This window comes from Aquarana catesbeiana, linkage group LG07 (genome assembly GCF_042186555.1).
Source record: "Aquarana catesbeiana isolate 2022-GZ linkage group LG07, ASM4218655v1, whole genome shotgun sequence".
NCBI classification, from domain to species: Eukaryota; Metazoa; Chordata; class Amphibia; order Anura; family Ranidae; genus Aquarana; species Aquarana catesbeiana.
The window spans coordinates 332,361,458-332,373,673 of NC_133330.1; the positions used below are offsets into that span (position 1 = coordinate 332,361,458).

Genomic DNA, 12,216 nt, shown 5'->3' on the forward strand with positions numbered 1-12,216 from the left:
AAGCCAGATTAGACTTTGCCAAAAAAACATCTAAAAAAGCCAGACCAGTTCTGGAAAAGCAATCTTTGGATGGATGAAACTAAGATTAATCTGTACCAGAATGACGGGAAGGAAAAAGTGTGGAGAAGGCTTGGAACAGCTCATGATCCAAAGCACACAACATCATCTATGGTCACATGGTGGATCTGGCAGTGTGATGGCATTGACATGCATGGCTTCCAGTGGCACTGGGTCATTGGTGGTTATAGATGATGTGACAGCAGCCGGATGAATTCTGCAGTGTTTAGAGATATACTGTCAGCCCAGATTCAGCCAAATGCAGCAAAGTTGATTGGACGACGCTTCACAGTACAGTTGGACAATGATCCAAAACACACTGCAAAAGCAACCTAGGAGCTTTTGAAGGAAAAGAAGTGGAATATTCTGCAATGCCTGAGTCAATCACCTGATCCCAATTGAGCCTTTCACCCGCTGAAGGCAAAACTAAAGGCAGAAAGAGCCACAAACAAAGAACTGAAGACTGGCAAAGCATCAGAAAGGAGGAAGTCCAGTCTTTGGTGATGTCCATGGGTTCCAGACTTGAGGTAGTCATTGCCAGTAAAGGATTCTCAACAAAATATTACAAATGAACATTTTATTTGTGATTATATTCATTTGCCCAATGACATTTGAGCCCCTAACAACGGGGGGGGGGGGGGCTGTGTATAAAAATGGTTGCAGGTTCTAAAATTTTGTACTTTTGATATGTTATGTTCAGCCCCTTGAATTAAAGCTGAAAGTCTGCACTTCAAATTCATTTGGATTGTTTTGTTTTTATTTTATTCTGGTGGCATACGGAGCCAAGAGTATGAAAATTGTGCCCAAATATATATGGACCTAACTGTAGCTCTGACATATACTGCAGTGATGTACAGAGAACACTGAGCCAGTCACATCAGTCTCGGTACCAGAAGAGCTTACGCTCCAATGCCCCCCCCCCCCACAGTCACACACTATTATTATTATTATTATTATACATTTATATAGCTCTGACATATACCGCGGTGCTGTACAGAGAACACTGAGCCAGGCACATCAGTGTTTAAAGTGATAATAAACTTTCCCTTTGTTATTTTAATAATGATAAAAAACATGCCTATACTTACCTGCCCTGTCCAATATTTTTGCACAGAGCAGGCCCAACCCCCTTGTTCTGGGGTGCCTCCCGCCGTCAATCCAGGCCCTTCCTCTTCAGGGTATGCCCCCCACAGATAGCCGCTTTCCATGAGTTGGGGGCACCCGTGTGTGTGCTCACTCCCAAGCCGCCCTGTCTGCATCTATTGACACACAGCCCCCTGGCCACAGCATTTGATTGACAGCAGGGGGAGCTATTGACTCCCGTTGCTGTCAATCTGCCCAATGAAGAGGGAGACAGCGGCAAGTGCCACTGCTCTCGTGCACATCACTGGATCGGATCGGGCTCAGGTAAGAAAAGGGGGGGGGGTCTGAGGGGATCATGCAGCACAGAAGGTTTTTTACATAGAATGCATTAAAGTAAAAAAACGTTAATGCTTTAGAACATTTTATATCGCTCTGACATACAGTGCCTTGAAAAAGTATTCATACCCCTTGAAATTTTCCACATTTTGTCATGTTACACCCAAAAACGTAAATGTATTTTATTGGGATTTTATGTGATCGACCAACACAAAGTGGCACATAATTGTGAAGTGGAAGGAAAATGATAAATGGTTTTCAACATTTTTTTACAAATATGTGAAAAGTGTGGCGTACATTTGTATTAAGCCCCCTTTACTCTGATACCCCTAAGGCCCCTTTCACACTTCCCTGCAAGTGACATTTACACAGTAATCAGTGCATTTTTTTTAGCACTGATCGCTGTATAAATGTCAATGATTCCAAAAATGTTTCAAAAGTGTCCGATCTGTCCTCCGCAATGTTGCAGTCCCGCTAAAATCCGCAGGTCGCCGCTGTTACTAGTAAACAAAAATTTATAAAAATGCCATAAATCTATCCCCTATTTTGTAGACGCTATAACTTTTGCGCAAACCAATCAATATAGGATTATTGAAAATATATATATTATATTTTAACAAAAATATGTAGAAGAATACATATTGGCCTAAACTGATGAAGAAATGTAGTTGTTCTTTTTTTTTTGTTTTTTTTTGTTTTTTTTTGTTTTTTTTTTTTTATTATAGCAAAAATTAAAAACATTTTTTTTTATTTTTCAAAATTGTTGATCTTTTTTGTTTATAGTGCAAAAAATAAAAACCGCAGAGGTGATAAAATACCACCAAAAGAAAGCTCTATTTGTGGGAAAAAAGGACATCGATTTTGTTTGGGTACAACGTCGCACGACCGCGCATTTGTCAGTTAAAGCGATGTAGTGCCGTATTGCAAAAAATTACCTGGTCATTAATGGGGCAAATCGTTTCCGGTCCTTAAGTGGTTAAAGCAGGGTTAGGTTATAAAAAATATCCCAAGCTTTGAACATCTCACGGAGCTCTGTTCAATCCACCATCCGAAAATGGAAAGAGTATGGCACAACTACAAACCTACCAAGACATGGCCGTCCACCTAAACTCTGGAGGAGCTGCAGAGATCCACAGCTCAGGTGGGAGAATCTGTCCACAGGACAACTATTAGTCGTGTTCTCCACAAATCTGCCCTTTATGGAAGAGTGATAAGAAGAAAGACATTGTTGAAAGAAACTTATAAGAAGTCCTGTTTACAGTTTGTGAGAAGCCATGTGGGGGACACAGCAAACATGTGGAAGAAGGTGCTCTGGTCAGATGAGACCAAAATTGAACTTTTTGGCCTAAAAGCAAAACTCTATGTGTGGTGGAAAACTAACACTGCACATCCCCCTGAACACACCATCCCCACTGTGAAACATGGTGGTGGCAGCATCATGTTGTGGGGATGCTTTTCTTCAGTAGGGACAGGGAAGCTGGTCAGAGTTGATGGGAAGATGGATGGAGCCAAATACAGGACAATCTTAGAAGAAAACCTGTTAAGAGTCTGCAACAGACTTGAGACTGGGGAGGAGGTTCACCTTCCAGCAGGACAACGATCCCAAACATACAGCCAGAGCTACGATGGAATGGTTTAGATCAAAGCATATTCATGTGTTAGAATGGACCAGTCAAAGTCCAGACCTAAATACAATTGAGAATCTGTGGCAAGACTTGAAAATTGCTGTTCACAGACGCTCTCCATCCAATCTGACAGATCTTGAGATATTTTGCAAAGAAGAATGGGCAAAAATGTCCCTCTCTAGATGTGCAAAGCTGGTAGAGACATCTCCAAAAAGACTTGCAGCTGTAATTGCAGTGAAAGGCGGTTCTACAAAGTATTGACTCCGGGGGGCGCCATACAAATGTACCCCACACTTTTCACATATTTATTTGTAAACAGTTTTAAAAACCATTTATCATTTTCCTTCCACTTCACAATTATGTGCCACTTTGTGTTGGTCCATCACATAAAATCCCAATAAAATACATTTATGTTTTTGGTTGTAACATGACCAAATGTGGAAAATTTCAAGGGGTATGAATACTTTTTCAAAGCACTTTAGCTCTGACATATACCGCAGAGCTGTACAGAGATCACTGAGCCATTCACATCAGTCTCTCAAACACAGAATTGGTTATTTATATAGTGAAGCTTTTTAGCTCTTTCTAGAGAATGCTGAGCTATTCAGATCAGTCCAGCCCAGTGTATGAGAACACATCGGAATCTTTCCCATCACTGCATTTATCTTTGTTATTCTTTCCCAGGAAGAATAAAACGATACGATGGAGTTCGCCCGTCGCCTCTGCATGTCCCAGCAGAAGATTTTATTGGTGCACAGACTGACCCCCTCTAGAATAATCCCCCATAGATGCCCCTTGAGCACAGACATTCTCTCCACACACCGGAAGAGCTCACCGACAGAAAACCATCGGACTTTTATCAACCACAGACCTCAGACGTCACCCCTGTCCTCCAGATTTCACACCGGCTGCAGAAAAACTGATGGACATCGAAGCCCATTACTGCATGATAACGTTCGGTGCTCCGCGATCATCTCCAGATTGCCACAGACTATCCTTGCACCCCAGAACCTCATTTTGTGTACCAACACCATCCATACCTCAGCCCGCTTGAATGTCCTGTTACCACCACATGTGTGGATCCTTATCAAACCCCTCCAGAAATTGTTTGCCATCATCCTGGGCAGGTTAGATATTTTAATTCTGTCTTTTATTAATGTTGTGTCTTTAGGATTTTTAAATCTGACCTCAAGCCTTCCCCTCAGTTTTGCACAGCTGTACAGGCTCCTCTCCTGTACTAAATGCTTAATTCGAATGGTGACCCCTCTAGTGATATAAAGATCTACTGTAGATAAAGGAATCAGGACCTCCTTCCTCCCGCTGGTGACCCCTCTAGTGATATAAAGATCTATATAGAGGAATCAGGACCTCCGTCTCCTGCTGGTGACCTCTCTAGTGATGTAAAGATCTACTGTAGATAAAGGAATCAGGACCTCCTTCCTCCTGCTGGAGATCCCTCTAGTGATATAAAGATTTATATGGAGGAATCGGGACCTCCTGCTAGTGATCTCTCTAGTGATATAAAGATCGATATAGAGGAATCAGGACCTCCTTCCTCCTGCTAATGATCCCTCTAGTGATATAAAGATCTATATAGAGGAATCAGGACCTCCTTCCTCCTGCTAATGATCCCTCTAGTGATATAAAGATCTATATAGAGGAATCAGGACCTCCTTCCTCCTGCTAATGATCCCTCTAGTGATATAAAGATCTATATAGAGGAATCAGGACCTCCTTCCTCCTGCTGGTGACTCCTCTAGTGGTAAAGAGATCTATATAGAGGAATCAGGACCTCCTTCCTCCTGCTGGTGATCCCTCTAGTGATATAAAGATCTATATAGAGGAATCAGGTCCTCCTTCTCCTGCTGGTGATCCCTCTAGTGATATAAAGATCTATATAATGAAATCAGGACCTCCTTCCTCCTGCCGGTGACCCCTCTAGTGATATAAAGATCTATATAGAGGAATCAGGACCTCCTTCCTCCTGCTGGTGACCCCTCTAGTGATATAAAGATCTATATAGAGGAATCAGGACCTCCTTCCTCCTGCTGGTGACTCCTCTAGTGGTAAAGAGATCTATATAGAGGAATCAGGACCTCCTTCCTCCTGCTGGTGATCCCTCTAGTGATATAAAGATCTATATAGAGGAATCAGGTCCTCCTTCTCCTGCTGGTGATCCCTCTAGTGATATAAAGATCTATATAATGAAATCAGGACCTCCTTCCTCCTGCCGGTGACCCCTCTAGTGATATAAAGATCTATATAGAGGAATCAGGACCTCCTTCCTCCTGCTGGTGACCCCTCTAGTGATATAAAGATCTATATAGAGGAATCAGGACCTCCTTCCTCCTGCTGGTGATCCCTCTAGTGATATAAAGATCTATATAGAGGAATCAGGACCTCCTTCCTCCTGCTGGTGACCCCTCTAGTGATATAAAGATCTATATAGAGGAATCAGGACCTCCTTCCTCCTGCTGGTGATCCCTCTAGTGATATAAAGATCTATATAGAGGAATCAGGACCTCCTTCCTCCTGCTGGTGACCCCTCTAGTGATATAAAGATCTATATAGAGAACCTCCTTCCTCCTTCTGGTGATCCCTCTAGTGATGCATTCCAGAATTCTATTCACTTTCTTGCACTGGCAGTGCTATTTACTTTGTCCCAGCCCCAGTACTGTCACTTTTGCATCTTAGTCTGTATCTAAATGTGGGGAAAAATATAAATAAAGGAATGTAAATTAAAAACAATATTGAATATATAATAGCAATTATTAACCCCGATCAGTTATCAGACTACAAAAGTTCATCATGGTGGTCTCTTAAATGTAACTCAAAATGTATGCAGACGCCCAAGTATCTCACAAACCTAAATAAGATAGATTTGGGTGAAAAAGTCCTGGATTGGTCAGATTACAGAGGAGGGAAATTAGCAAAGTAAGAGAAAAGGGGGGGGGGTCTGGATGGTGGTAAAGAGGGGTGACTGGGGGTTGATCCGGGTCACTTGCGGCCTTATTTGTAGAACATTCTGGGGGCAATCAAATGCATCATATGACCAACACCTAGCTTTTATAGGGGGGGATAGTCTGCGATCCTGGGGGGGCCAAACCCTTTCCAATATTTACAATGAATCATTTAAGCGCAACTTCACTCAATCTACACAAACTATTTTTAATCCTTATGCTGCTAGCATTAGTAAATGAATAGGAAGATATATTATATTTACTTGTTTTAATTTTTCTTTCTTCCCTTTTTTTTTTTTTAATTTTCTTCAGTAACTTCCTGCTTTCTGGCCTAGGCCAAAATGATGTCATACATCCCAGGAGTCTATATAGGAGGAGGGACTTTCTCAGCTAAGCACACTCTACTGCCAGCATGCCCAAGCTAAGGGCAGATGGATTCCAGGGAGTAAATGCTACATGAATCATCTGCCCTTACTCAATATGTCTGCTGTTAAAAATGCTAGGGGGGTATTTTCTTAATGTGATTTCTCAACAGAATCACACATGGAGACATGGGGGAGCTTACTTTGAATGTGAAAAAGAAATTTAAATAGCGTTTTCAGTTTGTTGTCCTCAGCTATAGTTTAGTTCTGCGTTAAGACTGGCTACACATGGATTGTTTTTTCAGCGGGCTGATTGATAAAAAAAAAAAAAACACAGATTTCCCCATCCGCACAAGTGAGGTGGATGGAGGGATCCTCCCTGCTTTGCCACTGACTTCTGAAAGTGGGGACCCCTCTGCTGTCAGAATACACCGATCAGAAGCTGCAGCCAATTGATCAAAAGATTACAGATAAAGTAATCGAAGTAAAAAAAAAAAGACGCCACTAGAAAGTGAGGTTTTTTATTGCTTGAACACTAGATGGAGCTGTTGCATTGGCTCTCACTCATTTGCATTATGGAGACTGATAAATGGAGGGATACATATGTTAGTTTTTATTGGTATAATGTGCTTTTTTGGCTATATCATTTTTTTTTTTTTTTTTTTTTTTGAGGAAACTCGGACACATTTTTCTGTGTAGTCAGTAAATTCAACTGATTCTGACTCCTTTTTTGCTTTTCTGGTACAATGCAGTATTGGGGTCATTTATAAAACTCATGCAGGCTGCAACATACAGTGCCTTGAAAAAGTATTCATACCCCTTGAAATTCTCCACATTTTGTCATGTTACAACCAAAAACGTAAATGTATTTTATTGGTATTTTATTTGATAAACCAACACAAAGTGGCACATAATTGTGAAGTGGAAGGAAAATGATAAATGGTTTTCAATTTTTTTTTTTACAACTAAATATGTGAAAAGTGTGGGGTACATTTGTATGGCGCCCCCCTGAGTCAATACTTTGTAGAACCGCCTTTCACTGCAATTACAGCTGCAAGTCTTTTTGGGGATGTCTCTACCAGCTTTGCACATCTAGAGAGGGACATTTTTGCCCATTCTTCTTCTTTGCAAAATAGCTCAAGCTCTGTCAGATTGGATGGAGAGCGTCTGTGAACAGCAATTTTCAAGTCTTGCCGCAGATTCTCAATTGGATTTAGGTCTAGACTTTGGTCCACTCTAACACATGAATATGCTTTGGTCTAAACCATTCCATTGTAGCTCTGGCTGTATGTTTCGGGTCGTTGTCCTGCTGGAAGGTGAACCTCCGCCCCAGTCTCAAGTCTTTTGCAGACTCTAACAGGTTTTCTTCTAAGATCGTCCTGTATTTGTCTCCATTTATCTTCCCATCAACTCTGACCATCTTCCCTGTCCCTACTGAAGAAAAGCATCCCCACCACATGATGCTGCCACCACCATGTTTCACAGTGGGGATGGTGTGTTCAGGGTGATGTGCAGTGTTAGTTTTCCCCCACACATAGCGTTTTGTTTTTAGGCCAAAAAGTTCAATTTTGGTCTCATCTGACCAGAGCACCTTCTTCCACATGTTTGCTGTGTCCTCCACATGGCTTCTCACAAACTGCAAACAGGACTTCTTATGACTTTCTTTCACCAATGTCTTTCTTCTTGTCACTCTTCCATAAAGGTCAGATTTGTGGAGAACACGACTAATAGTTGTCCTGTGGACAGATTCTCCCTCCTGAGCTGTGGATCTCTGGAGCTCCTCCAGAGTTACCATGGACCTCTTGGCTCTTCTCTGATGAATGCTCTCCTTGCCCGGTCGGTCAGTTTAGGTGGACGGCCATGTCTTGGTAGGTTTGCAGTTGTGCCATACTCTTTCCATTTTCGGATGATGGATTGAACAGAGCTCCGTGAGATGTTCAAAGCTTGGTATACTTTTTTATGACCTAACCCTGCTTTAAACTTCACAACTTTATCCCTGACCTGTCTGGTGTGTTCCTTGGCCTTCATGATGCTGTTTGTTCACTAAGAATCTCTAACAAACCTCTGAGGGCTTCACAGAACAGCTATATTTATACTGAGATTAAATTACACACAGGTGGTCTCTATTTACTAATTAGGTGACTTCTGAAGGCAATTTGTTCCCCTAGATTTTAGTTAGGGGTATCAGAGTAAAGGGGGCTGAATACAAATTTACCCCACACTTTTCACATATCTATTTGTAAACCTCTTTGAAAACCATTTATAATTTTCCTTCCACTTCACAATTATGTGCCACTTTTGTGTTGGTCCATCATATAAAATCCCAATAAAATATATTTACGTTTTTGGTTGTAACATGACAAAATGTAGAAACGGGTATGAATACTTTTTCAAGGCACTCTATACAGTGGGGAAGATAATTATTTGATCTCCTGCAGATTTTGTAAGTTTGCCCACTTACAAAGAAATGAAGGGTCTATAATTTTTTATCATAGGTGTATTTTTAATAATAGAGACAGAACATCTTTCAAAAATCCTGAAAAAACACATGATACAAATGTTATAAATTGAGTTGCAGTTCAGTGAGTAAAATAAGTATTTGTTCCCTAAGCAAATGTGACTTAGTACTTGGTGGAGAAACCTTTTTTGGCAAGCACAGAGGTAAGACGTTTCTTGTAGTCGGTGAACAGTATTGCACACATCTCCGGACTCTTCTTCACAGATCTTCTCCAACTCCTTAAGGTTTCTTGGCTGTTGCTTGGCAACTCGAAGTTTTGGCTCCTTCCATACATTTTCTATAGGATTAAGGTCTGGAGACTGGCTAGGCCACTCCATCACCTTATTGTGCTTCTTCTTGAGCCACTCCTTTGTTGCCTTGGCGGTATGTTTTGGGTCATTGTCATGCTGGAAGACCTATCCATGACCCATCTTCAGTGTTCTGGCTGAGGGAAGAAGGTTCTCATCCAAGATTTTACAATACATGCCCCCATCCATTGGCCCCTCAATGCGGCAAAGTTGGTCTGTACCTTTAGCAGAGAAACGGCCCTAAAGCATCATGTTTACACCTCCGTGCTTGACTGTAGGGATGGTATTCTTAGGGTCATAATCAGCATTTTTCTTCCTCCAAACACGGTGAGTCAAGTTAATGCCAAAGAGCTCAATTCTGGTCTCATCTGACCACAGCACTTTCTCCCAATCCTTCTCTGCATCATTTAGATGTTCAATGGTAAACTTTAGACGGGCCTGTACATGTGCTCTCTTGAGAAGGGGGGACCTTGCGGGCACTGACGGATTTCAATCCATGGCGGCGTATTGTGTTACCAATGGTTTGTTTGGTGACTGTGGTCCCAACTGCCTTGAGATCATTCACAATCTCCTCCTGTGTAGTTCTGGATTGATCCCTCACTTTTCTCATGATCATCCTCACCCCATGAGGGCAAAATCTTGCATGGCTCTCCAGACCGAGGGCGATTGATGGTAATTTTGTATTTCTTCCATTTGCGAATAATCGTTCCAACAGTTGTCTCCTTCTCACTAAGCTTCTTGCTGATGGTCTTGTAGGCCACTCCAGTCTTGTGCAGGTCTACAATCTTGCCCCTGACGTCCTTTGACAGCTCTTTGGTCTTGGCCGTGATGGTGAGGTTTGAATGGAAGACAGAGATTCTGTGGACAGGTGTCATTTATACACATAACAAGTTGTCGTTAGGAGCACCTTATTATATTGACAGGACTAATCTGTGTACCACATGAGCACCTACTGTAGTCAGTCTGTGGGGGGCAGAATTATTGTTGGTTGGTTGGGGATCAAATACTTCTACTCACTGAACTGCAACTCAATTTATAACATTTGTATCTCCTTTTTTTCTGGATTTTTGGTTGATATTCTATCTCTATCATTTAAAATATACCTTTGATAAAAAATTATAGACCCTTCATTTCTTTGTAAGTGGGCAAATTTACAAAATCTGCGGGGGATCAAATAATTTTCCCCACTGTATGTATATAAACATAAATATCTTCTTTTTCTTTTTTTCAGGAGCGTACGGAAGTGGTGGAGAGCCCTCCCAGCGAACAAACGCCAGTTGTTCAAAGAGTCCTTGAGGCATAATCGGTGGAAGCTGTCTCTTAGTGTGGTGGGGTTTGGCTTCCTCATCGGTCTCTTCTATTTCACTTCCCTGGAGGAAACACCAATCACCGGACGTATGCGGCTTCTGATGTTTAGGAAGGAGCAGTGTGACATGCTCAATAAGATTGCATATGAAAGCGTGAGTAGACTGTGACCAGGCTATAGATTTTGATAAGAATCTTCCCATAAGGATACATGTTGCATTGAAAAAAATGTTCTCGTTCTCTCTCTCGCACGCTCGCTCTCTCTCACGCTCTCTTGCTCTCTCTCACGCTCTCTCTCACACGCTTTCTCGTGCGCTCTCTCTCTCTCACGCTCTCTCGCTCTTGCATTCGCACGCTCTCTCTCGCGCGCTCACGCTCTCTCTCGCGCGCTCACGCTCTCTCTCGCGCGCTCACGCTCTCTCTCTCGCGCTCTCACGCTCTCTCTCTCTCTCGCGCTCTCACGCTCTCTCTCTCTCTCGCGCTCTCACGCTCTCTCTCTCTCGCTCTCTCGCTCTTGCGTTTGCGCGCGCTCTCTCTCTCTCTCGCGCGCTCTCTCTCTCTCGCGCGCGCTTACGCTCTCTCTCGCGCTTACGCTCTCTCTCGCGCTTACGCTCTCTCTCGCGCGCGCTTACGCTCTCTCTCCCGCTCACGCTCTCTCTCGCGCTCACGCTCTCTCTCTCTCGCGCTCACGCTCTCTCTCTCTCGCGCTCACGCTCTCTCTCTCGCGCTCTCACGCTCTCTCTCTCGCGCTCTCACGCTCTCTCTCTCGCGCTCTCACGCTCTCTCTCTCGCGCTCTCACGTTCTCTCTCTCGCGCTCTCTCGCTCTCTCTCTCGCGCTCTCACGCTCTCTCTCTCGCGCTCTCACGCTCTCTCTCTCGCGCTCTCACGCTCTCTCTCTCGCGCTCTCACGTTCTCTCTCTCGCGCTCTCACGTTCTCTCTCTCGCGCTCTCACGTTCTCTCTCTCGCGCTCTCACGTTCTCTCTCTCGCGCTCTCACGTTCTCTCTCTCGCGCTCTCACGTTCTCTCTCTCGCGCTCTCACGTTCTCTCTCTCGCGCTCTCACGTTCTCTCTCTCGCGCTCTCACGTTCTCTCTCTCGCGCTCTCACGTTCTCTCTCTCGCGCTCTCACGTTCTCTCTCTCGCGCTCTCACGTTCTCTCTCTCGCGCTCTCACGTTCTCTCTCTCGCGCTCTCACGTTCTCTCTCTCGCGCTCTCACGTTCTCTCTCTCGCGCTCTCACGTTCTCTCTCTCGCGCTCTCACGTTCTCTCGCTCTCGCACGCTCTCTCTCTCTCTTGCTCTCTCGCTCTCACGCTCTCTCTCTCTCTCGCTCTCACGCTCTCACGCTCTCTCTCTCTCTCGCTCTCTCTCTCTCGCTCTCTCTCTCTCTCGCTCTCACGCTCTCTCGCTCTCTTGCGCTCTCTCTCTTGCGCTCTCTCTCTTGCTCTCAAGTTCTCTCGCTCTCTCTCCCGCCCCCCCTCCATCCACCATCCTTTGGATTTCTATGGACTAAGTCCAAAAAGGTTCATGCCACCTTGTGGACTTATCTCTTTGATTTTACAATTTTTTTACTGAGTGCCTGGAGTATAACTGTCTCTGTACTTCTGGTGCTGGGACGCTGTACATTCTAGTCTGTTTGTGCAGGTGCAGAGTCATTTGTAGCCCTACTGCCTGCCTCTTCCCT

At 43.7% G+C, this 12,216-nt stretch overlaps 1 protein-coding gene across 3 annotated transcripts in view; it reads left to right on the plus strand.

The window, feature by feature from the left end:
* OMA1 (OMA1 zinc metallopeptidase) overlaps window positions 1-12,216 on the plus strand; it is a 142,158-nt gene that overhangs the window by 10,464 nt on the left and 119,478 nt on the right. For all 3 annotated transcript variants that reach the window (XM_073593869.1, XM_073593870.1, XM_073593868.1), the window contains exons 2-3: window positions 3,786-4,228; window positions 10,460-10,688. In XM_073593869.1, the coding sequence (XP_073449970.1) occupies window positions 3,804-4,228; window positions 10,460-10,688 (654 nt within the window). In that variant the 5' untranslated portion in view covers window positions 3,786-3,803. The remainder of the gene's footprint in view (window positions 1-3,785; window positions 4,229-10,459; window positions 10,689-12,216) is intronic.